Source organism: Talpa occidentalis, unplaced genomic scaffold (genome assembly GCF_014898055.3).
Source record: "Talpa occidentalis isolate TD23 unplaced genomic scaffold, MPIMG_talOcc4v2.1 talOcc4.9, whole genome shotgun sequence".
Taxonomy (NCBI): domain Eukaryota; kingdom Metazoa; phylum Chordata; class Mammalia; order Eulipotyphla; family Talpidae; genus Talpa; species Talpa occidentalis.
The window spans coordinates 117,075,296-117,102,948 of NW_023605305.1; the positions used below are offsets into that span (position 1 = coordinate 117,075,296).

General features: G+C 70.5%; 2 protein-coding genes across 7 annotated transcripts; one reads left to right on the forward strand and one right to left on the reverse strand.

Moving 5' to 3' along the window:
- TNIP1 (TNFAIP3 interacting protein 1) lies at positions 1-22,138 on the forward strand. 6 transcript variants are annotated; one of them, XM_054691152.1, is made up of 18 exons: positions 1-17; positions 6,990-7,158; positions 7,715-7,849; positions 8,413-8,498; positions 8,695-8,778; positions 10,359-10,550; positions 12,671-12,765; positions 13,741-13,828; positions 14,727-14,816; positions 15,372-15,437; positions 15,548-15,679; positions 16,849-16,977; positions 18,185-18,313; positions 18,990-19,115; positions 19,292-19,369; positions 19,578-19,763; positions 20,339-20,429; positions 21,272-22,138. In XM_054691152.1, exons 2-18 carry the CDS (start codon positions 7,023-7,025, stop codon positions 21,304-21,306), a joined length of 1,878 nt encoding a protein of 625 aa, XP_054547127.1. In that variant the 5' UTR covers positions 1-17; positions 6,990-7,022; the 3' UTR covers positions 21,307-22,138. The 6 variants fall into 6 exon arrangements, with proteins under 6 accessions (XP_054547127.1, XP_037354647.1, XP_037354646.1 ...); XM_037498750.2 differs by lacking the exon at positions 1-17 and adding an exon at positions 5,226-6,912; XM_037498749.2 differs by lacking the exon at positions 1-17 and having other exon boundaries at positions 5,226-7,158.
- Positions 22,065-26,483, reverse strand: GPX3 (glutathione peroxidase 3). Its single transcript, XM_037498754.2, has 5 exons — positions 26,397-26,483; positions 23,579-23,732; positions 23,051-23,168; positions 22,704-22,803; positions 22,065-22,593 (listed from the first exon to the last, which is right to left on the reverse strand). The coding sequence occupies exons 1-5, from the start codon at positions 26,481-26,483 to the stop codon at positions 22,372-22,374; spliced, it is 681 nt and encodes a 226-aa protein (XP_037354651.1). The 3' UTR covers positions 22,065-22,371.
- Positions 26,484-27,653: the final 1,170 nt, after the last annotated feature.

The window sequence follows — 27,653 nt, forward strand, 5'->3', positions numbered from 1 at the left end:
GCCCTACGCTGCCCCAGGTAAGTGCAGGGGCGGGGGGAGCAGGCAGGACCCCGGGACCCCAGGAGGCTGCCCCCCGGGCCCATTCCCTCCCCCGCAGGGTGGACGGGTGGACACTGGGCACCCCTCCTGCCCCGTTCCTCATCCAGCCCCCTGGCCGTCCTGCTTCTCAGCCTGTCTTCTGTTTGACGCTGATTTTTCCAAAGGGAAGGAAAAAAGGTCTATTTTTGTCTTACCCTTCCCCCGAGAAAGGAAGCCGTGTTACGGGGTGAATGTGGTCGTGTGGGGGGAGTCACGGTGTTGGTGCCGGGCGGGGCGGGGGCTGGGGCACGCGTCTGAGGTGGAGTCTTGCCCGTGTGCGCGGCCGTGGGTGCCCGTGTGAGTCTGCTGCGTGTGAGTGTGTCTCGTGTCTGTGCGTGTCTGTGCGTGTGGATGTGTCCTCACGTGAAGGTGTGAGCTGTTGTTGCTCCTGAGGTGGGTGGGCTGTGGGGGACTGAGTGACCCTGGGAGCGAGTGGGCTCCCCGGCTGCCTGCCTGGCCCCGGGGGCTGGAGCCCAGGGGTGCCTGGGGGCCCAGCACTGGCTCCCAGGCACTGACCTTCTGGGTCGCCTCCCATGGAAGTGGGCTTGGGCTGTGCTCGGGGGAGCCTCGGCTTTGTTCACAGTGTCCAGCTTTTCCACGGTGGTCAGAGCTCTCCAGGGAAGTCCCTGGGGGAGCAGGGAGTCGAGTGGTCCTGTCCCAGGACTTCCCGGGCGAGGCAGAGGCGCAGGAGGGTGAGGCGGGGTGCCGAGGGAGGGGGAGGGCGCTCAGGGCCCACAGGACTTTCCAGCATTAGGAAACCCTCCTCCCGCTGTCTGCCGCCCGGGGGGCTGGCCGGGGCTGGCCGGGGGCTCGGGCCACTTCCAGGAGGGTGAAGGCGCCGGCTTGGTTCCTGACCTGCAGCGGGGGGCAGGTCACAGGCCCCTCCTCTCCCCAGGTGCCTGAGCAGCCTCAGAGGACAGGCAGCTGGATGGGGGAGAGGGGCCTGGAGGGGTCAGTGCCGCGCTGTTGAGGGCTCTGAGACCTGGGGGGCCGGGCGTGCGGGGGGCTGGGCCTGTGGCCGTTTCTGCGTGCTGCTGTGCGCTCAGCCCGGGCTCTCCCTGCATCATTGCGTTGATGCTCATGACCCGTGGGTGCGTGCAGTGTCTTCAGAGAGAGCCCGCATGAGCACCCCCGGGTGTGACCCCTGTATGAACGCCCCTGGTGTGGGCGCCCGGCGTGGTCGGTGAGCAGGGTGGAGCCCCATTTGGAGCCGGTGCTTGCAGGGCTGCCCTGTGGGCCGTGAGCAGACCCCGTGGGGCGGTGGCGCCTGCAGGGAAGGGGCCAGTACCACCGGGCCTGGCCGAGGACCCCCTTCCTGCACTGGCCTGGCTGACCCTGCCCGCGTGGGCCGTGAGCCGTGGCCCTGAGGGTGGCCCGAGCCCGCAGAGACGCGGGGCCGGCGGGCTGGGCAGCTGCCACACTGGGCCCCAGCCCGGCCCGCATGGTCTGGGCTTTGCTGACCGGCTCTGCGCCCCGGGCCCCAGCCGCGGCCGTGGCTGCTTCTCCGGCGCGTGAGCCACCCGGGGTCTGAAACCCACCGCCTGGGACCCGAGGGCTGGTCACTGTCGTTAAGTCTGGGGGGTTTTAAATCATATGGAGAGTTTTGACCGTGGGGAGGGGGTCAGTGTCCCCCGCCTTCATGCTGTTCAAGGGTCAGCAACTGTTACCAAGAAAAACCACTCTAAGTAGGACTTGGGCCAGAGACAGCTCGCGCCCCCCACCCCTCGGCTTCCCGCCTGGCTCCCACAGGACCCCCAGACATCTGATAGAACCCTGAAACCCTAAACTCAGCATTTGGAGGGGGGTGGGGCTGGGATTAGGAAGAGAAGCTGCTGGAAGATGGGACAGGGAAGGCTCCATGGAGCAGGGAGAAGGCCGGCCGGGGTGCCGGGTGCCGAGAACATGTGCCCTGCCTTGGGGCGGCCCCCCAGCCCCCACTGCCCCCCAACCAGGATGTCCTCGCACTTACTTCCCGAATTAAGTGAGGCAGAATTCCCAATTTCTGCGAGTTTAATGGCACCCTGGAAGTAGCTGAACGCACCCCAGGGGGTCACCCCAGCCCTGACAGGGTGGGGTGTGGGGGCGGCAGAGCCCCACCTTCTGTAAAGCAGGACCTGCCCATCCTGAGCGCGGGGCTGTCCAGGACCCCGTTTTCAGCAGGCGGGGTGGGAGCAAACGTGCCCCTTGTTCCAGAGCGGGGTCCTGCTCGCCCGCCTTCTGGGATGAGAACCTGCCCCCCTTGAACGAAACGACGCCTTAAAAAGAAGACCCGTCCCCGGCGCGAAGCCCGCGCGCCCCTGGGGGCCCGGGGCGCCCCTGCGGCTCCTCCAGGGCGGGCGCGCGGCCCCCGGGGGGCTGTGCGGACCCGGGCGCCGCGGGCCTCCCCGGCCGCTCCCCGGCGGCGCCCCGGCTCTGGGGCGGGTCCCGGCGAGGCCCCCCCCCGCCCCCCGCCCCCCGCCCCCCGCCCCGCGCCCCGCCCCCGCCCCCGCCCCCGCCCCCCGCCCCTCGCCCCGCCCCGCGCCCCGCCCCGCGCCCCGCCCCGCGCCCCGGACCCCGCCCCGCGCCCCGCCCCCGGGCCCGGCGGCGCCATTGGGCGGGCGGCCCGTCGATCGCGGGGACTTTCCCGGTGGGGCGGCCCCGGCACTTCCTCGTCCCGGCCCGGAGCGGGGCCCGAGCGCGGGTCGGAGCCGAGCCGAACCGGAGCCGGAGCGGGGCGCGGCGGCCCGAGCGCAGCGCCGACTGCGGGGCGCGGGGCGGGCGCGCGCGGCCCCCAGGTGAGCGCGGGCCGCGGGGGCCGGTGGGGGCCGGGGGGGCGCGGGGGCCGGGGGGCCGGGGGGCCGGGGGGCCGGGCCCGGCGACTGCCCAGGCCCCTGGGCTCGGGGCGGGCCCGGGGCGCGGGGGTCCCCGCGGGGTGCCGGTGCCCAGCCTGGGGTCCGGCGCCCTGCGCGGGCGGGGGGCGCGGGGCGGGGGGCGGGGGGCGGGGCGCGGGGCGCGGGCGGGGCTGCGCGGGCGAGGGCGGCGCCGAGGAGCAAAACAAGCGCGAGCGCCGCGGCCGGGCGCGCCCCCAGCTGACTGTCACCCCCGCCCGCCCGGGCCTGGCCTGCCGCGCCCCCCCGGGGCTGTGCGGGGGCCGCCGGCGAGGCGCGCGGTCGGGGTGCGGCGCGGGGTGCGAGCGCCCGCGGGGGCCGCGCGTCCGGGCTGGGGGTCCCCCCCGCGTGTCCGGGGGGCGCCGGCCGGCACCTCCTGGCTGACCGCGCTGCGGGGGCGCCGGCCGCACGGCCCAGAGCCAGGAGCGGGCCGGCGCCCCGCGGGCCGCGGGTCGGGGGCCGCGGTTTGGGGGGACTTCCCGGCGAGGTGGCGCCCGCGGCCCGCCCCTGCCGGGACGGGGTTCCGGCCGCCGCTTTCACTTCCCGGGGCGCGGGCTCCGACCGGCGCTTGCTCATCTCCAGGCCCCGGGGCGCGCCCGGCCGTGGCCCCGGAGCCGAGCCCGCCGCGCTCCCTGGCCCCGGCTCCGCGCCCCGCCCGCAGAGACCCCGCGGGGGGCCAGCCCGCGGCCCTGCCCCGCGCCCCCCGCCACCCCCGCGCCCCTGCCGCCCGCCCTCCGGGACCGGTCTGGGCGCCCCGCTGCCCGCAGGAGCCCGCGGCGCCTGGGCGAGACCCGGCGGAACCGGGGAGGCCGAAGCGCCGCCGCCCGCGTCCCGCTGAGGGGCCGCGTGGACACACGGGTCTCGCGCTCGGGGCGCCCAGCCCGGCCGGGCCCTGCAGGCCCGCGAAGCTGAGGGTTCGAGGCCCGAGCCCAGCGGCCGTGACTGGGGCACTGATGCCCGCCGATGCCCGCCGATGCCCGCGCGCCGCCGGCCGGGCCCGGTCTCCTGAGGCTGCCCGGTGGCCGGCCTGCCCCGCGGGTCCTCCTTGCCTGTCGGCCTCCGAGGGCCGCCCCGACCGCGCCCGGCTGAGTGGCCCTGGCTCCGGTCCCCGCTGCGCGTCCTGCCCGGAGCGCCGCGCCTGTTGTGCCGGGCCCAGGAATGGCGGCATCCGGGCAGCGGCCGGCCGTGGACCAGGCCCTGCGCCCCAGGCTCGTGCGCGGGGAGCGGGCAGGGCGGGCGGGATGGCCAGGGCTGTGCTGGAGCCGCTCTGGAGTTCAGCGGGCTGCCTGAGGAGGAGGTGGGAGGCCTCTGCTGGGCAGAGGGCACAGCTGGGCAGTGCGCCTGCCGCCCTGGTCCCCGCGGGGGTGCCCGTCAGACTCCCCCTCCCGGCGCGTGCTCTGGCTGCTGCTTCTCGGGCCTGGGCACAGGGTCCCTTCGTGGCCTCCGGCGGGCGCTGCAGGAGCTCTGGGGTGTGTGACTCAGGAGCTCAGGGTGGGGTCGTGGGTCAGCTCGGGCCCTGCCCGCTGCTGGCCGGGAGGGTGTGTGCGAGGCCTGAGGGTGTCCTGTGCGCTTGTGTGCAGAGTGGCTGTGTCCAGTGTGCCTTACATGTATTTGTGTCTGGGTGTGTAGGTGCCCACGTGTGTGTCCAGTGTGAATGTGGCCCAGTGCCCGCATGTCTGATGTGGGTGCGAGGGTGGCGTGGCGTTGTGTCACCGGAGTCACCGTCAGGGGCAGAGCAGGTGTCTTCAGGGCGCAGGGGGTGGCCAGGGAGTCAGGACCTTGGCTGGCCCCGTCCCCACTGGAGGCGGTCCTGGCCCCTGGCCCTCGCGCTGACCACCTTCTTCGGGTCTGGGGGCCCAGGCCGCCACACCTGCTCTCAGGGTTCTGCAAGCGACCCTCCCCGTCCTGACCCCTGGGAGGACAGTAGTCCCAACCCTGAGAAAGCACAAAGGCGCGTCCCCTGCGACCCTGGGCCCCCCAATGGAGGAACACCCCCTTTCGGTACCTGAAGTCCTCCCAGTGGCTCCTCCCCCCTCCTGAAGTGCCCGCCCTCTGCGCTCAGCCTGGACCCTGCTCTGGACGGCAGCCCCAAGCCCACACATGTTGGTGGTGAGCGCCTGGGGGCCCTGCGTGTCCTCAGCTTGCTCCGGCCTCCGGCCTGCAGGCTGGTCCGCGCTGGTGCTGCTCGCCCTCCCGGCTGCCTGGGGGTCCCTCACTCAGGCGGTTCCCAGGCCTCGGCTGTGGGGACGGGGGCCGTGGCCTGTTGGGGGGCCCGCCCCGCCCCCGCCTCCTGTGGCCTGGCGCCCAGAGCAGCTGGACGCTGGCTGGTCCTCCGCGTTTCCATCGGAGAAACCAGGAAGCGAGGCCCCTTTCAACCCCATTTGGTGAAGGGGGGAACCTAGGCACTGCCACGCTCCCCGTGGGGTGGTGGGTGTGACAGGGCTGCAGGGGCGCTGGGGTCAGGGCACGGCGGGACCCGAGGTCTCCCTTTGGAGGGCTGGGCCTGCTGCCCTTTGGCCCTGGCTGACCCTGGGGCCACGTGTGCCCGGCGTCTGGGCGTGGAGGAGGCACAGGAGAGAGGGAGCGGCTGATGGAGGGGGGGCAGGGCAGGTGCTGCTCAGCCCCTGAGGGCCGGTGGTGTCCGGCTGAGCCCTGGGACTCCCCGCATGGCTCCCTCCAGTGCAGCGGACTGACCCGGGCAGCTTGTCCAGAGGCTGGCCACCGAGGCCTGCTTCTCTGCCTGTGTCATCTCTAGGTGTTGGCGCCAAGCCCCGTCCCCAGGCACTGTCCAGGTGGCGTGTCCTGCGCCTGCACACATGTTCCCCATCATGCGTTCTCACCTATACTTCGCTTTTCCCTGGATCCTGGGTGTGCTGGGTCCTGCTGGGCCTGGGCTGTGGCACGTGGCCCTTTGGAGGCAGGGCCAGGCTCTGGGTAGGGGCAGTGAGGCCTGGCAGCCTGCTCCGCCGATGTTCAGGTGAGCAGGGCGGTGCAGTCCAGCGCTCCAGGAGCCTGTGCCTGTGGCAGGTGGACACAGTAAAAGCATCCTCACAGCTGCAGACAGGGCGGCCGTAGGTGCCCCAGGTGGCCATTGGTGCGCCCTGGCCACGGTGCTCCTTCGGGTGTCTCTGCCTGTCCAGGGAGTCCAGTCACTGAGGCCCAGCGATGGCTGGTGCTGGTGCGGGGTCCTGGCTTTGCAGGTCAGGGCAGGTGCCTGTGTGTCCAGCTCCTGTGTGGGTCTTGGCCCACTATCAGGGTTGGGGCCGCAGGGGGGACCCCTGGCTGCTGCTGCAGGGCGGGGCAGTGCCACCAGAGGCCAGCGTGGTGCCCTCCACATGAGCTGCACTGGCAGGGGCAAGTTTGCCCCTGAGGCGCAGGCCCAGGGCTCTGAATTCACCAGCAGATAAAGCTGAAGAGGTGGCGCCAAGGCGCGTGTAGGCGGCGCTTTGCTGGAAAGCTCATGTGCGTGTGGGCCCCGGAAGGGCCAGGCTGGCCAAGCGGAGGCCTGCGGGCGAAGGGCGCTGTGCGGGATGTAGGGGGTGGGCTGTGTGCGTGATGGTCAGCGAGGTGCCCCCTGTCCACCGGGCACCAGCACTTCACTTTAAAGATCTCTGACTGGCGTGTGACTTTCATTTCCCTCCTTAGTGAGGAAGGGGCTGCCCCCCACAGGGGCTCCCCACTGGGCCCTCTGCGGGTCTGGCCCGTGTTCACTGGTGTTCCCATCCTAGCTCACCTTCCTGGCGTTGGGGGCTCACGGGTGGCAGAGCAGACAGGCCACTGGCGCTGGCCCTCCTGGGCAGCCCGGGAACGTGAGGCCTTGATACCACCTGCATTGCTGTCCCCTGTGCTAGGTTGTAAAGGAAGCTGGTGCCATTCTGGGGTTGCATTAATAGAGGTAGGGTGTCCCGGTGAAAGGAGGTGACTGTCCTGCCCTGCTGTCCCCTGGCCGGCCTGCCTGCATGCCGAGGTCTGTCCTGGTGCTGGGGGCTCGTTCGGGATGTCGGCTGCCACGCCAGCACCCTGACACCACCGTTGTCCTCACAGCTGGGCGGGCACAGCAGGGGCTGAGGCCCATTCATGGAGGGGAGAGGACCGTACCGGATCTACGACCCCGGGGGCAGCGCACCTCCGGGAGAGGCGTCCGCTGCCTTTGAGCGCCTGGTGGAGGAGAATTCCAGACTGAAGGAGAAGATGCAAGGCATCAAGATGCTAGGTGAGGCCCGCTCCCCCGCCCCCACGCTCCTGGATCCCCCGCCCGCCAACCCCCATGCTCCTGGCCCACCCCTCCCCGCCCAGGCCCCTCACCCTCTTTGCTGCTGCCTCTCCTCTAGGTGGGGCGAGCTCCACCGTTCTCCCTGGTAGAGCCTTCCTGGGGTGGCAGGGGGGCCAGGAGGGTGTCCCGACTGGCGGCTGCTCCTACCCAGGGCCTCCCCTGACTGGGGCACCTCTGAGCCAAGGCAGGAGGCCTGAGTGAACCCCTAGCTCTTTGGGGACCATGGGCTGGTGTGGCCTGGAGGGACAGAAAGAGGGTGCCCAGGGTCTGCTCCAGGTTCTGTCCACCCCTGGCCCCCTGATTTCAGAGCCTCCCCCTGCTCTGGGCTGTATCGGGTGTGGGCGGTGCCCTGTGTCTCCGCAGCTCCCGCGGGGAGGCGTTGGGGTGAAACCCCGGGCCTAGTGCGTCAGAGGAGGCAGAAGCAACATGTGGGCCCAGCACGGACAGAACCAGCGCGTCCACTGACCCTTCGCCCCTTCTGTCCCCTTGTCCCCAGGGGAGCTTCTGGGGGAGTCCCAGGTGGAAGCGTCCAGGCTGCGGCAGAAGGCGGAGGAGCTGGTCAAGGACAGCGAGCTGCTCTCGCCACCCTCGTCCTCCTTGTCCTCCTTCGACCAGCTGGCCGAGCTCCCAGGTACGGGAGGGGGCGCCCTCTGCTCCCCTGTCCCCCTCTGAGGCCCAGCACTGTCCTGCCCATTCCGGAAGCCTGTCTCCCTCGCTTCTCAGACGCAGACTGTCCCCCTGCGCCGAAGGAGCTCCCGGCGGCCTGTCCGTCAGTGGCCAGGCTGTTGGGCTGGCCCCAGTGGTGGCAGCAAGTGTGGCGTGGGCCCAGCTGCCTGTTTACATGCCAGAATGGCAGCTGGGCCTCGGAAGGGCCGCGCTCAGGCCTGGCCCCTCCCTCGCCAAGGCCGGGGGACTGGACGGGCCTGTTAGCCTGCTGGGTGTGGCTCAGAGCCAGGTGGCCGGCTGCCGAGCCTGGCCGGCATGCGTACTGAGGTCCCATGTGGCCGGTGGGGGTCGCTGGTCGGGGTCCAAGCCGGCCAGGGTCTGAGCCTCAGGGGCCGGGCAGCAGCTTCCCACGTGGCCTGGGCGCGCCTGGAGGGTGGACGAGTGGCAGGCGTGTTGGTCTGGGTCCGGGCCGTGCTCGGACCCGGCCATGTCCAGCAGCGCCCCCCACTGCACTTCCTTGACTTCCAGGAAAGGACACTGCTGTCCCGGCACCTGCTGCCAAGCCCGCGCCCGCCGGCGTCCAGCCAGAGCCGGTCCCCAAACCACCGTCCAGCGTAAGTGGCGTCTGTTGAGGTGGCTGGGCCGGCAGCACAGAGGGGGCAGAGCAGGGCCTGGGTCCAGCCGGCCTCTGCGCCGTCAGGGAGGTGCTGGTGGGAGGCCCAGGGAGAGCGGGGCCGGGCCCATCTCAGCTGTGGGCCCCGAGAAGGGGGAGGCCACTTCCTGGCTGCTCCTGACGCCCCTCCCCTTCAGGCCACCTCCTCTGAGTTCGAAGTGGTCCCCACGGAGGAGCAAGCTTCCCCACCCGAGAGCAGTGGCCCCCCCGGGAACACGCCGGTGAGTGGACCGTGGTCCCTGGCGTCCTGACCTCCAGGCTCAGCCGCCTTGGGACCCGGAGCCACCGGGGACGCCCAGGGACAGTGGCAGGGGCCGCTTCTCGCTCACGTATGCAAATCCCCGCTGGTGGCTTCCCCACCTCACCCCAGCCTGGCCACGTGTGCACCCGGCATTCCCCAGCCCCGGCCTGCTCAGGCCCATGGCTGCCCTGACTCAGCGCGGGCCCGGCCGGTCAGGGAGGTCAGGAGCGCCCCACCCCCAGGGCCCAGCCCCCGGCCCACCCCGACCCCTAGGTCCCCGGCCCCAGACACCCCGTCCTCGGGCCTCCCACCCCCATCCTCACGCTTGTACTAATTCACCCGCTCACACCCACACATCCACCCCCCGCAGCCCTCCAGCTCTGGGGTGTCCCAGCACCTCCGCCCCTCCTCGCCCCTGCGGGTCTCCTGCCCACTACGGCCTGCTGGGAGCCGCTGGGAATTCTGGGATGTTCTCTGGGAGCCCTCGAGTCCACCCGCCCCTCCCCGCTCCCCCTCTGAGATTCTGGCTCCTGTGGCCCAGACGTGAGGGCCCCACCCGCCACTGAGTCTGGGCTTGGGGTGAACCAGGCCTGGGCAGGCCACTGTGTGCCGGCCAGTCCTGGCCCTCGGGCACAGGCCCCCTGCACGGCTCCCACCCCGGGCCGCTCCTCGGCCTGGAGAGCGGCCTGGTGCGGCCCGTCTGGGTCTGTCCCGGGCTCCGTCCCCCCCACTGAGAAAGTGCTTCGCTCTGACCCTGGACCAGCACTGCCGTCCCGCAGACACGCCCTCCTGGCCGCCGCGGCCCCTCTGCCCAGCATGGGTGCCCGCGCAGGTGTGGGCGGCTGCCGGTGGGGCTTACAGAGCGCAGTGCTGGTGGCAGGTCCTGAGGACGGGCGGGGGGGCCCACTGCCCCCCCTGAACCCCAGGGCCGTGCCCATTCCCTGCCCTAGTTCTTGGCTTCCCAGCCTGCACCCGTGGCGCCAGCGGCTGTGCTGCCACAGGTGTGCGGGGAGGCGGGCAGGCCTGGAGGATGCTCAGCTGAACCTGAGGCCCAGGAGGCCCCTCGGGCCAGGTGTGCGGCCCCTGGCCAGAGGCAGAGGCAGGCCTGCTGCCCATGGGCTTAGCTAGCCCCTCCCCTTGGGGGGGACTGGCCCGGCCTGGACATGACTGAAGCCGGAGGGGCCGCTTCCCTGCTCCCAGCCCACACTGGCATCTTGAGCAGGCTGCTTTGCCCGTGTTGGAGCTGGGAACCTCTTGCAAGCTGCTGGACACTTGGACGGTTCCCTGGATGACACGTGCTGGACGTGGAAGCCCGTGGGGTCTACATGGGGGCCTGGTCAGGACCCCTGAGCCGGAGGGCCTGTCCCTCGGGGGGTGGCCTGACTGTGCCCAGGAGTGTCCAGCGGGAGGGACCTGAGGGCCGGGAGCCTCCAGCTAGGAGCAGCCAGCCATAGTGCCCGGGCCTGCCTGAGCGTCAGCCCAGGCCGGAGCCTGGTCGCTGTGGGGTGTCCCGGGCGAGCTGGGCCGGGCGCCCAAGTCACGAGCCTGTGGTCCCCACAGGCGCCGGGCACCCCACCCCGGGGGCACAGTGACCTGCGACTGCACCTGCAGCGCCTGGGGTCCTCGCTGAGCGAGTGCGCCGAGGAGCCCGACCGCAGCCAGCTCTTCACCCACCTGGGCCGCATGGCGCTCGAGTTCAACCGGCTGGCCTCCAAGGTGCACAAGAACGAGCAGCGCACCTCCGTGCTGCAGGTGAGGCCGGCGGCGGGGGGGCGTCCTCCCTGCCCCAGCTCCGGGCCTGCTGGGGGCTGCCTTGGCTGCCAGTCAGGGCGGCGCTCTGGGCAAGGAAGTTGTGGGAAGGGACCTGGAAGGGGAAGGACATTGGGAAATGCCGGGTGGGGCAGCCCTGGGCGGGGCGGGGCCGGCCGAGCAGCCCTGCCTTTGGGGGAGGGCAAAGGCCGCCCTCTGTGTGCTGGCCCTGGGTGGACCCGCCCTGGGTGGACCCGCCCTGGGTGGACCCGCCGGTCATCCCCTGCTCGGGGTGCAGAGCCCCCCTGGTGCACTCTGGCCAGAGTCTCCAGCTGGGGGGCAGTCTCTGCACTGGCCTCCTCTGTCCTGCCCCCGAGCCGGGGGTCTTGACCAGCACCGTGGGTGAGGGGTTCCCTCCCCAAGCCCCTGGGGGGACCAAGCCGCTTGGCCAGCGGCTGGAGGCCAGGGCCCTCGGCTCCGTGGTCACACTTGTGTGACCTTGGACAAGCACTTGCCCTCTCTGTCCCTCACTGTCCACCTCAGTAACTCAGGCCAACGTGAGGGTTCGAAGCTCAGAATAGTCTAGAGTGTGGGAGCTGGAAAGGGCTTGCGCAAGCTTCCAGGATGCTCGTGGTCGCCTGGGCTCTGAGGCCACTGTTAGCTGGTGACCGCTGAGCTGGTGGCCACTGAGCTCGTGGCTCCTGGGATGAGGTCCGAGGCCTGCGGGGGGCCCTCCTCCCAGGTTCTGTGGTGGGGTCCTGGGGCCTCCTGGGCAGGGTCCTGTGGGTCGGGGGCGGGAGGACGTCCAGGCTGGAGGTCTGGCATGAGCAGAGGGGGGGCAGAGCACTCGGGGAGGGGGCACCTCTGCTGAATGCAGGGCCTTGAAGGGCGAGGCCACAGGGGTCACTGCCTGAGGGCTGGGGGCAGGAGGACAGCGGAGGCCCGCTCCATGTCAGCGGCGCTTACAAGGGGCTCTGGTAACTGTGGGGGGGACTTGCGAGACTCAATGGCTGGGCTGTGAATCGGGGTCCACACCGGGACTCCTAGGAGGGGTCCTGCACCCCCACTGTTTTTCCTCAGCCGGTTTGTTTCTGTCTGAGCCCCGCTCCTGGCTGGCTGCCGGCACAGGGGGTGTGAGGCACGTCGCCAGCTGGTGCAGGATCTCCGTGCCCTCCACACTGCTCGGGCCAGGGCACACGTGCCCAGAGGCTGCAGGGGCCCCTGCAGTGGTCCCCCGGGGCTCGCCCGCTCCCTAGTGGCCTGGCCTGGACGTCCCAGGCCTGCCCCGCGTCCACCCCGGCTCTTGCTTCAGCCCACTCACATTTCCGGGCCACGATGACTCTGGACTCAGGGGGCTCTCGTGCGGCGTCTGTCCTTCCCTACCCGATTCCTGCAGGTCCAGCCCCAGGTGCCAGTGTTAGTCAGCGGGCGGGGCCGGGCTGTGGAACACTGGAATCTCCCGGAACAACAAGCCTTGGGTTGGTAGGCGGCCAGCCTATGCCCCTGCTCCTCCGGGACTGGGCGGAGGGCCGGCCGCATCCTATGGACATGGCAGCCCTAGCCTCAGGAGGCCGAGTGTCCCTTCGCTGAGTGACGCGGGGCAGGGTGCCGTGGACGCCACCTCTCCCCTGGCTGGCCGGCGGCCGAGCGGGCTGTGGCCAGGCCCGGGTCCCAGTGCTCCGTGGCTCGCAGGCTTGTGGGGTGGACGCTCAGACACGCCGGCCCAGCTGCTCTCTGCCTGTCACTGTCACGATGCCTGTCACTGTCACCTCCTCAGAGGGCTCCTCGGAGGAGGTGACTTCTAAGCCAAGCTGTGAAGCAGAGACAGGAATCAGCAGAGATGGGGAGGGGAGGAGGGCACCGAGCCTCTGACTTGGGGGATGGAGACTGACTTGGGGGGGTGGAGACTCTGACTTGGGGGTGGGGGGACGGAGACTGTGACTTGGGGGACCGAGCCGCTGACATTGTAGGGCCAGAAGCCCTTGGTCAGCGTCCCCGTGGCTGGCTCCTGGAGCAGGGTGACCAGAGGGCCTGGGCTTGGCCTGGGGCCTGGGCCGCGGCCTGCCCCTTCCCCCCACATCTGGGGTCGTGCACCTCACCTCACCCCAGCACCCCGCCTGCAGACCCTGTGTGAGCAGCTCCGGGAGGAGAATGAGGCCCTGAAGGCCAAGCTGGACAAGGGCCTGGAGCAGCGGGACCAGGCTGCCGAGAGGCTGAGGTAAGGGCGGCGAGGCGGGCGGGAGGGGTCTGGCTCCTTGCTCTGGGTGGGACGGAGGTGCTGAGGCTTTGATGCTGCCCTCGGCCTTCTCTCTGGGGCCCTGGCCGTGCCCCCTGACCCTTTCCTGCCCCAGAGAGCTGGGCCTCCAGCATCCTGGAGCTGTGTCAGAACCTGGGCATGCCCCGTCCTTGTGGGCGGCCTCCCACGGGGTCAGGGTGGTGGTGGGAGAGCTGGACGTGTTGCCCGGTCACCATCGTCCTGCCATCCTCCTGGGGCCTGCGAGCCCCTCTCCTGGGCCTGAGTGTGAGTCGGGGTCTCTGAGGGTCCGACTGTCGAGGCCAGGCTGTGGAGTCTGCGCTTCCAGGCACCCCCGGGCATGAGCCTGGGTCTGGTCCGCCCGCGGAGTCTGGAGCCTGGAGACAGTGATGCAGCCCCGGGCAGGCAGGTGGTCCCACAGCTGTGTGACGCGGGCCCTGTGCCCACGGCCGGCCGGAGGAGGGGTGCGGACATGCTGTGAGGGGACGGCCCTCCTGGGCTCCCTGCGCGAGCGGCTCTCATGTGTCTTCCGCGCGCTGACACAGCCCGGGCACCGGCCTGCGACTCGTCGAGAGGCACCGTCACCTGTGTCACTTGTGATTTAAAAGGGTTGCAAGGAAAGGCTGGGACGAGCAGCAGGGAGCAGCCCCGGAGCCCCGGCGCGGGGCCCTCCCCTGGACGCAGGGTGGTGCTCAGCCCCAGGGTGGCTGCGCCCCTCTGCAGGGGCCTGGGGAGGCTCTTTTGCCAGCCTGCACTCAGCGGGGGCCCCCAGGCCCTGAGGCCCCTGGACAGACACCCACGGGGCACTGCCTGGTCAAACTGCCGGGGGCCTCGGGTGGCGGGGCCCTGCTCGCCGGCCCTCAGCAGCACGGCCATGGTGCTGGGCCTGAGGCCCGGCCGCTGACCGAAACCACCGTGATGCTGGTCTGCCCTGCGCAGGGAGGAGAACGTGGAGCTGAAGAAATTGCTGACGGGCAGCGGCGGGGAGGGCCCCTCCGGGCAGCCCGGCGCAGCCAGACAGCAGCAGGTGTGTGCGGGGGCCTCGGGTATGTGGGGTTCCTGCCCGCCAGCTGCCCCGAGATGCTGGTGCGGGGGGGCCTGGCGTCCTATCCCCTGTCCTGCCTCAGCCCTGGGGACCACGGTCAGGGCAGGCGCTGTGACCCCTCAGCTCCACCGCTGCACATTTCCAAATATGCCCCAGCCCTCCAGGCTGCTCCCAGAGCTGAGCCCTGGCTGTGCCTGGAGGGGCCCCTCCTGCCAGCCCTCCCCCCGCGCCCCCCCGCAGCCCTGCCCTGCCCTCTCCCCTGCCTCAGCACTGAGCCTGGCCCTGCCCACATCCCCCCTGTAATGGGGTTGATGACTGCGGCAGGGCTCCTGCCTGCGCACACCCAGGTAATGGTGGTGATTAGCCTAACCGCTCTGTTCCCTCTTGCTGTGTGGGGGATCTGTCTGGACCTCCTCCCAGGTGCCCCCACCCCTGCCCCAGGGCCAGACTTTGCTCCCTGACCCATGTGGAAGGGTCACAGGAATAGGCAGGCAGGCTCTGTCCCCTGATGTCAGGAGCCAGGTGTGGGGGAGACGCTCAAGGCTCCCCTGCCCCTGGCTCGCCCCCTATGGCGGCCCCTGCATTCAAGGAGCCCCCCTGGCCCCGCTGGGTCTCTGGCCCGCTGCCGTGGCCCCAGGCTCAGGGCAGGGAAGGCCCTTCCGCAGCGGCCCCCTCCCTCCCCCAGCCTCACCCTCCCTTTCTCAGCCCAGTTTTCTAAACACACTTGTGGGGTAAACCCTGCGCAAATGTGAACAGCTCTGGCCTTGCAGCTGGAGGGGTCGGCTGGCGTGGGGGCACAAGTTGGCGCCGGGACAGGGGCGGCGTGGGGCGAGGGGGCAGCCAGCCCGATGGACTTGCTGAAGGGGCGTGTCCTCTGCAGGCCACTGTGACTGCGGTGAAGGCCCCCGAGAGGGGGTCGGTGGGCGCAGCCGAGAAGAAGGTGAAGCTGCTGGAGCAGCAGCGCTCTGAGGTGGGTAGAGGCCGGGGCCCCTGGCCAGCCAGGGCTCTGTAGGCGCGGTGGCCGCTGGACCCTCTGCCTGGGGCGGGGCCTCCTCGCCAGCTCTGTGTCCCAGTCAGCCGCCTGCCCGGGGCTCATGCTGGGGGGCGGGCCTTGGGGCACAGCCTAGCGTTGTCGGAGGGTTAGGAGGCCCTGAGGTTACCCCGGGTGGTGGAGAGGTGTGGCTGGGCACGGGGACCTGTCTGGCTCTGTGGACTGTCAGCACAGGGGAGGCGCCCCCACATGGGGGCCCCTCAGACCCTGGGGTCCCGAGCCCCTCCCAGCATATCTGAAAGGCTGGCCGGCTGGCCGGCCGTGATACCATCCACTCCGTTCCGTGGCCAGGGCTTCCTCCTGAGGATGTGGGGCAGCTGCCCCGCACCCCCTGGGCCCTGCCGCTCTGTCTGGGCCTTGGCTCGCTGGCTCGGGGCTCGGGCAGGGCAGGGGGCCGGCATGTTGCCGAGGAGAAGCCGTGGGGAGGAGGCCTTCGGGGCCTCGGCTCTCTCCGCTGACCCGTGTCCCCCGCAGCTGCTGGAGGTGAACAAGCAGTGGGACCAGCACTTCCGCTCCATGAAGCAGCAGTACGAGCAGAAGGTGAGGCTGGGCCCCCAGGACCGGCTGCGCATGGGCCGGCTCCTCCCGGGTGGCCCTCCAAGCCCCGGCCTGGCGTCCACCGCCCCACGTGCCCTCCCTCTTCCCGGCAGATCACGGAGCTGCGGCAGAAGCTGGCGGAGCTGCAGAAGCAGGTGACCGAGCTGGAGGCCGAGCGCGAGCTGAGGCAGCGTGACTTTGACCGCAAGCTGCTCCTGGCCAAGTCCAAGATCGAGATGGAGGAGGTGAGTGCGGGGCCGAGACCGGGACCCCAGCTGTCCCTCCCGCTCCGCTGCCTGGCTGGGGCTGCTGGCTGGGCTCCGTGTGGGCCCTGCATGGGGTCCGGCGTGGGGTTGCCAGCCAAAGACAGGAGCTCCCCCGCCCCGCCGTGCCATCTCCCATCCAAACATGGAGAAAGCTGGACGGGCTCTTGCTCCGTGCGCTCTGTTATCACGCAGAGCCTCTTGTTCAGTTAAAGTCTGGGCACCCTCAGGGGGCTGCTTGAGGGACAGGTGCTGCGTGGCCCCTGGTTGAACACATGCAGAGAAGAGCTAGCTGCTTAAGGGGAGGCTGGAGCCCAGTGGCCTCCTCTGCGGGACCATCCTGGGACGGGGTTCTCCTGGGTACCGGGCCGGGAGGGTCAGGCTGAGCACCCAGTCCTGCGCCCGTGGGCAGAGGTGCTGACCCCCACTCACAGGAGCCAGCATGCAGGTGTGTGTCCAGGTGGCTCGGGGACCGGAGAGAGGGGCCAGCTTCAGTCCTCTGAGGGGTGGCTGGTCCTGCCGAGGCCCCTGGGGGTCGGGGTCTGGAGCAGCTGCCACTCCAGATCGGTCTGGAGCTGCGTTTTTGTCTTGGCGAGTCCATCGGGCTGCGGCAGAAGCCTGGGCTGCGGCACAGAGGGGCCCGGCTCCCTCCTACAGGCATCTGTCCTGCGTCAGCCGTCCAGGTCCCTCCCCAGCTGGGAGAACTTTCTTCTATCCGTGCAATACTGTCCTCACGTGGAGACACTTTCTGCCCGTACCACCTTCATTGCTCTCGGTGTCTCCCCTGCCCTGGGCGCAGGCTGTCCCGTGGCGGGTCTTTTAGGGGTTCTCAGTGCTTTATCACTGGGAAGGACACAGGGGACCCTGTGCAAGGCAGTGGGAACTGACTTCTCTGCTGGAGAGTCACAGACAAGACAGCCCTGGCGCCTGTGTGCCCCCGAAGCCACGGCGTCTCGTGCTACGAGCCCCCCCCAACAGGCGCAGACTGCGCCAGGCCAGCTGGCTGTCGGGCAGCTGGTGTCCACCCACGGGGCCTTCCACCTCAGTGGACAGGACACCTGACCCCAGGGCCTCGCAGGGTGCCCGTGGACATCGTGGGTGACGGGTGGGGAGAGGGGACAAGCTCCGCTCACCCTCCTTGTGCCCTGCAGACTGACAAGGAGCAGCTGACCGTGGAGGCCAAGGAGCTGCGCCAGAAGATCAGGTACCTGCAGGACCAGCTGAGCCCCCTTGCCCGGCAGCGGGAGTACCAGGACAGGGAGATCCAGCGGCTCAACAAGGTGGGTGTCCTAGTGGGTGCCCTCCGTGCCCCCTCCTCCTCCCTGGGGTCAGTGCAGACCCGGCTCCCCTTGTCCTAACCTTCAGCTTGTTGAGCTGGTGGGAGGGTGCGGGTGGTGGGGGGCGCCCTGCTTCCCTGGGACACCCAAGCCCCGCCCCCGCCGGCTGCCCCCCTCCCTCAAGCCGGGCCCGCCCACCTCGGGCCCTGCCCACTCACTCCTGACCTGCCCTGTCTCCTGGTGGGGGATGCTGTGCTCGTGCCTGCCTGCCTGCCGGGCAGGTGCGCGCCCCCGGCCCCAGGCTCCCCTTGCGCTAAGGAATTTTCACTGGAGCCGAAAGAGCGCAGCCCCGGGGACCGCACCCTTGAGAAGTGGGGTTGGGGGACAGCACAGACCTTCCGCTGTGGGCCATCTCTGGGCCTTGGGCCAGGCTGGGGCTGGTGGCTGTCTCCAGGCCGACCCCAGCTGCTCTTAACTCCCCGGGGGCCTGGGTTTGCTCTCTGGACCTGGTCCCAACGTCCTGACCTTGCTCTATGGCAGGGGCGAGCCCACAGGAGGGCTGGGGAGGAGAGGCCTGGGATGTCCCTTCTCCCTTCTGACGCTGCCCGCCGGGCGAGCCAGCCCTGCTGGTGGAGCACCCTTTCCGTGGAGTCCTGGGCTGATGACCTCCTGGCCCCTGGAGCCCTGCTCGCAGAGCAAGCAAGCTGTCCTTCATGGGTTACGGGATGCAGAGACCAGAACGTCGTGCCTCCTGCTGCTCTGGCTGGGACAGGGCAGGGCCAGTGCCTGGGGGGCGCAGGGAGCCTGTCCTGTGTGAACAGGGCAGGAGGGGCAGCCTCGGGCACCGGGGACGGGTCTCCTGAGCCTGCGGCACAGCTATTGTGCTCTTTTCACTTTCAAAATTTTATTTGTGATGTTCCAGCCTCTTTATAGAACTGGAAAGGTGTAGCACTAAGTGAAACTAAGTGCAGTCTCAGTTGGAAAGAGCTGGTGGGGCCTGCTGCTGCGCCCAGCTGCTCTGCCCCGCCCTGCTGCGGACAGCCCGCTGCTGCCCCTGAGGTCTAGAGTGGGGTGGTGGTGGCCTCCTCACAGCCTGTGCATGCTCCTGAGGGCTGCACGCATTCCCTGGGACATGGTCATCATCAGGGTCATCACCGTGGGCCTGGCTCCCAGGCCCTGCTGATGGGCTCCCGCCCTCTCCCCACTGCAGGCCCTGGAGGAAGCACTCAGCATCCAGGCCCCCCAGCCGTCCCCACCCACAGCCTTCGGGAGCCCCGAGGGAGCTGGCAGCCTGAGGAAGCAGGAGCTGCTCACCCAGAATGAACTGCTGAAGCAGCAGGTGAGCGGCCCCCCGGGGTGGAGCGCCCAGGCCCGGAGGGCCCTCGCTCTTCCAGGCTCCTCCCAGCAGTAGCCCCCACTCCCCTGCGCTGCCCTGCAGCCATGGGCCCCGGGTCTCTGACGTGAACTTTTCGCTTTTCGGATGCTGCCTTCAACAAGTGTATTTGAAAGGGAGGTTTCTGTCCTGAGCGAGAGTCCTGACTTCTGGTGGCCATAAACCCAAAGTCGCCCGCCTGGCCGGGACCCCGAGTCTGCGCTGCTGTCAGAAGTCCTGGGTAGCCCTGGGAGGGAGCCAAAGACACACAAGCGTGAAACCCAGCTCCTGGGGTCCCGGGACGGAAGCGGGCTGGCTCCTGAGGCGTCTGAGCTGGCAGCTGCCCGACTGCATCCCTCCACCCCAGCTGGGCAGCTATGTGGGTCCTCTGCTGGGAGCACGGCTCAGAGGCCCACCCCCGTCCTGGGGCCTGGCCTCAGCAGTTGGCGGCCTGGGCGGCTGAGCGGTCACCTGCCTTTGCTTGTTAGCCGGGGAGCCTTAGTTCAAACAGACGCCGGAGCCTGGGTGTTGGCCAGAGGGGCTAGAAAGTCTGTCTGCAGCGGGGGTGAGGCTGGAGGCGCGGGGTTCCCTGCCGCCCACACCCGGCGTCCGGACCCCTCTCAGAGCTGCCCCCCACCCCCAGGTGAAGATCTTCGAGGAGGACTTCCAGCGGGAGCGCAGTGACCGGGAGCGCATGAACGAGGAGAAGGAGGACTTGAGGAAGCAGGTGGAGAAGCTGCAGGCCCAGCTCAGCCTGTCCAGCGCCCAGGTGCGGCGCGGCGTCCCCCTGCCCAGGGCCGGCGTGTGGGGGCCAGCCCTGCCCTGCCCCCTTCCCCAGCGGCCAGGCCTCCGCCAAGTGGCCCCATCACCAGGAACCTTGGCCGCTGAGCCCTGGGACCCGCCAGCAGGGGCCCCTGGTCCAACACCTCCTCCCTCCTCCCTCAGCTGAAAGCGTTCAAGGATGAGGAGAAGGCACAGGAAGCTCTCAGACAGCAGAGGAGGAAAAGCAAGGTGAGGGCCCAGGTGAGCCGCCCTGCCCGCCCGCTGCGGGCCCACGGGGTGAGGGAGCACCGCCAGGCTGCAGCGGCCAGCGCCAGGCAGAGCGCCCAGGTCCTCTGCAGGGCACGTGCTCCGGGCACAGCCGCCGCCAGCGCTGGTGTCCTGTGTCCCACCCTCCCGCCCCCGCCTGCTCACTGTGCAGGCCAGAGTCCGACAGCCGCCTTCCCTGCAGGCCGCTGCAGACCGCTACCACGGGGAGCCCCGCCTGGAGCACCTGTGCGGGGCCTACCCCTACCCGCCCGTGGCCGCCATGGCGCCGCCCCACGGCTTCGACGACTGGTCCCAGATCCGCTACCCGCCGCCCCCGATGGCCGTGGAGCACCTGCCCCCGCTCCCTGGCTCGCACCTCTTCCACCTGGTGAGCCCCTACCTGCCGGCCCAGCACTCATGGCCACCCAGTGCCGCCCGGGGGGCAGTCTGTGAGGGGCCAGCGCTGCATCCTGGCCCGTCCAGAACAGACTGGGCCGTGGGGACAGTGTCCAGGGCCGCTCTGGCCTGCTCTCTGGCAGGACCCTGGGCAGCCCTGGCTGTTGGACAGGAGGCCAGTCGGGCCCGCCCTCCCAGCCAGGCGGGGCTGGGCGGCGCCTTGTGCACCTTCGCATGCCGCCTCTGCCTTCCCCGCGCCTGTCCGTGCTGCCCCTCCACACAGCTGCTGTCTCCTGTCCCGTCTCTACACCTGCCGGCCCCGGGACTTCACGCCCCTGGGCAAGGGTGGTGCCTCCCTGCTTCTCACAGCTCATCTCAAACACCGCGGGCAGCACGGGGAGGAGAGCCACGCTGGGCCCGGCCTGGATGCCGGCTGGGCTCCCGGGGCTCCCCGCCCAGGCTCCTCGCCCCCACGCCTCGGCCTCCTCCCGTGAAGGGTGCGCCATCCCGCACGGGGGCCGGCCCGCGCCGGTCACATCACTGACAGCGGCCCTGGTCTCCCCGCAGCCGGAGTACGCCTGGAGGACCCCGTATGTGGGGCCGCGCCACCCGGCCTCCCCACTGCCGGACCAACCTGTGGCCAGGCCTGTGGAGCCAGGTGAGGCCAGGCCCTGGCAGGGTCTGCAGGGCTGCCCGGAGGTCACTGCCCTCTGACCTGGGCTTTCCAAAGTGGTGTTGGGAGGGGTGAGGGGTGTGGGTGAGCGCTGGCGCCACCCCGCTTCCCCAGGCCCGGCATCTTGGTGGCCCCACGCTGGAGCCGTGCAGCAGGCGAGCGGCTGTCACGGGCCGCTCAAACCTGTCTTGCGGGCCTTTCAACCTGCAGGAGCGGGCAGAGGAGCCTGCCCGTGCCAGGCGCCGGGCCTCATACTTCTGAGGAAGGGGGTGCCGAGAAATGAGCGTGCAGGGGCCTGGGGGGGGGTCCAGGCTGGGTGCTGGAGAGCTGGCCAGGGGGCAGGAGCCGAGAGCAGGGCGGGCAGGAGGGGACAGGGCCAGGCCTGGTCCCACCATCCGGCCGAAGGGCCTCAGCCTTGAGAGGGCTCTGGCCTGACCACCTTGGTTGTCTGGGCTGCTCTGGGCAGAGGCCACCCTGCCCATGGGGTCTGGGGCACTTGCCGGGGGATGGGGGCAGGAGGGAGGCCCACTGAGGCCAGGGCCCTCCGAGGGTGCACGGGCTGGGGCTGGGGGCTGCTGGTCAGCCAGGCTCTTCCTGGAAGGCCCTGGACGCTGCTCTGTGTGGGGCTGCCCTGTGTCCGCGGAGCTGCCCTCGCACCTGCAGCTGGTGGCCAGGCTCCCACTCCTGGGCCGGGCTTTGGGCCCTTTTAAGAGCCTGACCTTGTCCTGGGCCTCCCGCCTCGCGGGGCCTGGCAGGGCTGGCCAGGGGGCGAGGGCGGCTCTTGGTGGGCATGTTGCATCTTCACGTCCTGACATCTGTTTATTTAGAGTCCACCAAAAATGACCGCGAGGGGCCCCAGTGAGACCAGAGCACATCGCCTCCGCCCTGCAGAGCGGCTGACCGCAGACTTTCGGAGAGCTGGGGCCGTGCGCTCCGTGGGGCCAGAGCCTGTCCTGCCTGAGCCCCTCACAGCCGGGAGCCGCGGCGCCCACAGCCCCGCTGAAGGCCCCAGAGGCCACATGGGGGGACAGGCCGGGGGCGGCTGCAGTACGTCTGTCTCAGGAGGGTGTGGGCCTTCCTTTCCAGGCTTCCCCCGGCGGCGGGGGGCTCCGGGCCCTCGGGGTTTGCTGAGTTCCGTGTGTCAGTTTCTGCTTTAGGTTGTAGGTCAGGACCCCTGCCCGCCCTGCCCACCCTGCCTGAGAGCGGGGGGAAGCGGCCCTCCTGGCGGAGAGCACAGGCCTGCCCTGCCCGCGCCCACAGCCCGCACCCCAGTAGCACCCACAGCCAGGGGTGAGGGACACCAGCCAGGCCCCCCCCCAGCCTAGCAGCTGGAGGCTCCAGGTGCCCAAGGCCCAGACGGCGCTGTCCGCTGGGCAGCTGTTTGCACACATCTTGGTCATAAAGCCAAGGTCGAGTTCCGCGCTGTGACTGGTCCTTCCGTGCCCGGTGGGCATGCCCCCGACCCCGGGCCTCCCCGTGTGTGGACCCCGGCCTCCTCGAGCTGCTGTCAGTGCAGCCCTGCCTCAGCCCTCACGCGGGGGCATTGTGGGGAGACAGAGGTCACAGAGAAGCAGAGGGGCCCCCCCAGTCGCGAGCTGCACCTTCCTCCCGCGGGGGCGCCCGAAGAAGGACACGTGGGCACAGCTGCTGTCGAGGCCTTTACTGGGCTGGTGGGGGAGCGGTGTCCAGGGCCAAGGGCAGCGCGGGAGGGCGCGTCCTGGGGGGGCTTCCCTGCCGGGGCCGGCCCGAATGCACAAAGGCCGGGCCCTCAGACAGGCTCTGGGGAGGCCCGCCACGGGGGCTTCGGGCCTCTCCTTCATGGAGATGCCGCCCCCAGGGTGGCCCTGCTGCGCTGGCCTCGGCTGCTCTGGGGAGCACCGCCGGGCGGGGAGGGGCTCGGGGCCTGCGGGGAGGGGGCGCGGGGGCGCTACTGCGCGGGGGGCTCCTGCGCCGTGCGCCGCCGCATGAAGGCCAGGATGTCGGTCTTGACGGCGCCGATGGTGGTGCGATGGTACCAGCGCATGACGGGCACGCCGTCCGGGCCCACCAGGAACTTCTCGAAGTTCCAGCGGATGTCGTGGGTCTTCATGGGCTCCCAGAAGAGGCGGCCGGGCGTGCCCAGGACCTCCGTGGTGGGCGGGCAGGCGTTCTGGGCGGGCAGAGTGGTGTCCACCACGCCGGCCGCCTCCCTACCCTGCCTTCCTCCCCTCCAGGGCCGCGCCCGCCCGCAGGGAGCCCCGGTTCCGCCCGAGGGGTCACCTTCAGGAACGTGTAGAACTTCTGCTCCTTCTCCCCGTTCACGTCCCCTTTCTCAAAGAGCTGGAAGTTGGGAACGAAGCCTCCCCCGGGCCGCACATACCTGCAGTGGGCCCCCCGAGTGAGCGCGCAGGGCCGGGCCGGGCCGGGACTGACTGCCCGGCAGCTGGCAGGCTCGGGGGGCGCGCAGGCTTGGGGGGCGCGCGGGGGCCGCCTCTTGCCAGCCGGGCGCCCTCTAGGTGACCTGGCTCTGTGCCCCTCCGCCCTGCACCCCACTCGCTGGGCGTGCTCCTGTCTGTCTAGGTGGGTCAGGGCCAGGGAAGCCAGGCGGGGAGGGCCTGGACGCTCACTTGAGGGTGTTGAGGATCTCCGAGTTCTCGCCAGGCTCCTGCTTTCCAAACTGGTTGGAGGGGAAGCCCAGGACCACCAGGCCGAAGGGCTCGAGCTCTTCCTGTAGTGCATTCAGCTCTGGGCGGGGAGAGCAGAGCGTGGCGGCCTGGATGGACCCTCGCCCCAGAACAGCTGGCACCTGGGCCAGGGCCAGCCGGGGAGCGTGGGTCTGCACCCCACAGGGAGCGAACGATCCTCTGCAGTCAGCAACGCCCCCCTCCTCCCCCTGCCCCTGCAAGGTCCATGCACCTGGGGCCTCCGCCTGCTGCTGCCCCTGCCTGTCTCGGGCCCCATGTCCTCCACCCCCTGCCCGGGCGGCGGCAGCTCAGGGAGGCAGCGGGCGAGCGGGATCTTGCGGGATGTACTGAGGGCACCGAGGCTAGGCCTGGCCTCCCGGTTGGGGAGGGCGCGCAGGGCTGGGCGGGCTGGGGCTGGTGGCCGGGCTCCCCTTGCTGGCAGCCGAGGGCTGAGGGGCAGGGGCTGCTTACCGACGTACTGGCTCGTCAGGCCTCAGTAGCTGGCCACGTTGACGAAGAGCACGTACTTGCCGGCGTACTGCTTGAAGGGGATGTACTCCTCCCCGCCGATGGTGAGCGCCCCGAACTCGTAGATGGTGCCGCTCACGCTGGGGTAGCAGTCCGTCTGCAACGGCAGGCATGGTCAGGGAGCCCCTGGCCCAGTGCCCCCCCGGCGGGGCTGGGCCCCGCCCCGGCCTGACCAGCACGGGCCTAGCCAGGCCAGCTGGCAAGAGCCAGGCCTGAGCGGGCTGGAGGCGGGGGCGGGGTCACGAGACCTGGCAGCATCAGGGAGGCCTGCCAGGGAGGCCAGGGATCTGCTGCTGCAGAGGGGGACTGGAGCTGGCGCTGTTGGGGAGCCCCGGGGGTGCGTCTGGTGATGGCACCCTCCTCTGCCCGCTGCTGCTCCAGCCAACTCCAGACAGGGGTGCCCGTGGGGAGCGGTCCTGCCCCAGCACCCTCCTCCTGGGTGGACAGCCTCAGTTTCCCCACGGTGAAAGAGCATTGACTGAAAGGCGGCAATGCTGAGCAGGGAGGCCTGGATGGCCGCGTCTCAGGGGAGAGGGCGCTGCCCACCCATCTGGTCTGGGCAACTCGAGGGTGTCCTTGCTGCTTGACCCCCCGGGTCCCTGTGGCCACACTGCAAGGACATGGTGAGGCGCAAGCGGCTGGGGTGTGAGCTGGCCCCGGAGCGAGGGCTGCACTGGGAAGATGTCCCCCCGGCCCCCCGGGAGAGTTCCCCACCACGCCACGGGGGGCTAGACCGGCCAGCGGCTAGCGGTGTGGCCCAGGCTGGGGGGAAGCGGCTCTGTCTGGAGCCACTGCAGGCTGTGGCCCCCCATGTGCCTGCTTGGCCTCACTCCCCTCAGCGTGGGCGGGAGCCCAATGACCCCGAGTCCAGTGGCTGCTGTGGGTACCTACGGCCTGCACTGGCCGTTCTCCAGCCCCTGGGCCTCCGAGGCCCCGGGTGGGGTCAAATCCACCTCCAGAGGCAAACACCCAGCACAACAAACACCAAACGCGGCCAGCTGGCCCGGAGGCCCGCATCCGTCCACTGACCTCCCTGCACCCTCTACTGCCCTCCCCACCCCCTCTGGGGAAGAAGCCGAGAGGGTGTCCGCACACTGGCTGCTCCTGCAGCAGGAGTCTGCGGGGGCGGGGTGGGCCTGGGGAGGGGGCTGCAGGCTGCGTGGTCCAGGCAAGGCCCTCTCTGTGTCAGGTCTAATGGCAGCAGGGAGCCAGCTGCCCCCAGGGCTGACTGCCCCCCCCCAGGAGGTGATGCCCCGGGGGGTCTCTCTGAAGGACCCCCATTGGGTGGGACAGTGATTTTTCTGCCAGAGCTGGGAGAGGCTGGAGGGTCCCAAGTCACCAGGAAGGGTCTTCCCTGCCCCCCAACTGGTAGGAAGGGAGGAAGGACGCTTTCCTTGGGGCCAGCATGGCCGGGGCCGTGGGGTCAGGGTCAGAGGGCGGCCCACGTGATGGGCACAGGGGTTGTGTTTGGAGCTGCCCGGGGCCCTTCAGCCCTGGCCGCCAGCCTGGGTTCCATGACTCGGTGCCACCGGGTTTGGTCACCTAGAGACCAGTGGTTACTAGGCTCCCACGCACGTTAGCAGCCGCTGCTCCCCTGCGGAGTCCTTGTGCGGGCAAAGGCAGGGACAGGCAGGCAGGGAGACCGGGGCTTTGTTCGCTGGCCCTTCCCCCAGGTGGTCACCTCTGTTCCAGCCTGTCCCCCACCACTGCCCCTCGGCGACCCAGAGCGGGGTGAGGTGGGGGTTGACTCCCAGACCCGGGTGACACCCGGCGCTCTGCTCTGGGAGCAGTGGTGTGCGTGGCCAGGCTGTCCGCCGGCGAGCTGGCTGGCTGTGTCCCGCGAGATCACACCTCATCCCTGACTCATGGACTCCCTGCTCCCGCCTGCAGCCCCCCAAGCTAAGAGGACAGGGCTGACTCCACCCCGTCCTCCCGCCACCTGTCCCCCCTGCCCCAGGAGCTCCCGAGCTGGGTCGGGGGAGACTTGAGGAAGCGGCTGCACAGCCGAGTCTGCAGGCGGCCAGGCTGAGGCTCCGGGCTGGGCATGAAGGGGCCTCCGAGGCCTGGACACAATTCAGGAAGCAGAATCCTGGCCCCAGAAGATCTTAGAATAAAGACCTGAGGTTTCAGAAACAGAAGCTCAGGCTTGTGCCTAGGTAAGCCCGTGCGTGTGGGTGGGGCCCGGACACCCGCTGGGTCTGGCCTCGCCTCCCTCGGGGGCAAGCACCCTTGGCTCGCGCCAGGACACGCACTCCCCGGGCCGCCCGTTCCTGGTCCCTGCGCTCCCTTTCCAGCCAAGGTCACACCCTGCTGGGGGCAGACCAAGTCTCGGGGGAACCCTGCCCGTCCTGAGCCGTGACCCACTCTTCACGGAGGGATAGCGCGGGTCTGTGGGCGGTGGGGGTGAGCCTGCCTGGAGCAGGAGGCCTGCGGAGAGCAGCCCCGGATTCTGAACTCCCGCACTCCTCTGAGCCATCACCACCTGCAGATGGGGAAACTGAGGCCCAGGAAGGGGCAGGGGTTTCGACAGGGACCCCTGGTGTGGCTGGTGCACAGCTCTCCGCTGCGTGTGGATGTGGCCATGGGGAGCACCCCTCTCTGCTTCATCCTTCTGGCCCCCAAAGCTGGAAGCACCGGGTCCACGTGGGGCGGGCCGCCCAGGTGAGGGTCCCCACTAGCAGGGCGCTGCCCCTGAGGAGGGCGCTAGGCAGAGGCGCCTCTCCCGGGAGCAGGGCACCTGCGGCACGCTGCGGGCACTCACCTTGGACTTCTCCTGGCCCCGGCAGAGCGGCGCGAGCCCGGCCAGCAGCAGCGGGAGGAGGCAGGGCGCGCGCAGCAGCCGGGCCATGGCGCGGGCGGGCTGGGGCTCGCGAGCCGCCCGAGGTCCGCCGTCGTCGGTCAGCGGGGCCGGCGCGCGGGGCCCTTTCAGGCCTGGCGAGGGCCAATCCGCGGCGGGCCGGGGTCGCGCAGCCAATGGCGGGCGCCTGGCCTCCCGGGGCGCGGCTCCCGCCCGCCGTCCCGCCCTCCAGCCGCGGCCGGCGAGCCCGCCCTGCGCCGAGGGGCGTCCTGCGCCCGAGACCCCGTCCTGCGCCCGAGACCCCGGCGCGCTGCGCCCCTGCCCGCCGCCCCCGCGCCCCCCGCGGGCCGGAGGGAGGTGGAGGGGTGCGCGCCCCGCCAGCGCGGCCGAGGGCGGGTTTCCAGGGCATCTCCGCGCGCGCTCGTGCTGGAGAAGCAGAGACCAGGTGTCCAGCGCATCCCGGGGCCCGGTGGGCGGGGAGCCCTGGGGTGGCCGGTGGTCCTGACCGCGGGGCCCCGGTGCGCCCGGGGTGCAGGACGGGGCTGGACGTGGTCGCCCAAGCCCGCAGGTTCCGCCAGGACTTCTCAAATCAGCGTCAGACCCACGCAGGAGCGCGCGGGGCCCGGGGCCCACTCAAGGGGCTTCATCCACCGGTGCTGCCCCTCCCTCTGCTGCGCGGTGCTGGCGGGCGGGGGGAGGCTGGGCGGTGCAGCTGTGACCCTGTCTGCAGGAGGGGTGTGTGGGGTCCCAGGGGTGGGGTGGGTGGGCTTGGGATGCAGATTCCCCGGCCCGGCCTCCAAAGCCCTGGGCGGAGGCTGAGGACCTGTCCGCAGAGGGTTCCAGCGTCCCCTGAGGCAGCTGGCGTGGCCCAGGCTGGGCGGGTGAGCGCCGGAGCTAGGTGTCTCCTGGAAGTCTCTTCTGATGGAGCAGCCCGGAGCTGCTGCTGCCTGGGAGCCGGCCAGGTCTGTCTCAGGTCCACAGTCTCTGGGGGGCCCCGTACCCACGAAGCAAAGGAAGCCTCAGGTGGGTCCAGCATAGAAGCCTCTGAGGGCCACTTGCCCAGTCCCTGGGGTCACTGGAGCCCAGAGATGGACACCGGCCTGCGGCCACAGCCAGCGGTGACAGGGCCGGCAGCAGCCTCGGAGCCCTCGCTCTGTGTGGTCTGAGCACTGCAGGTGCCCAGACACTCCGGCTCCTGCCTGTGGCCCTCAGGGGTCCAGG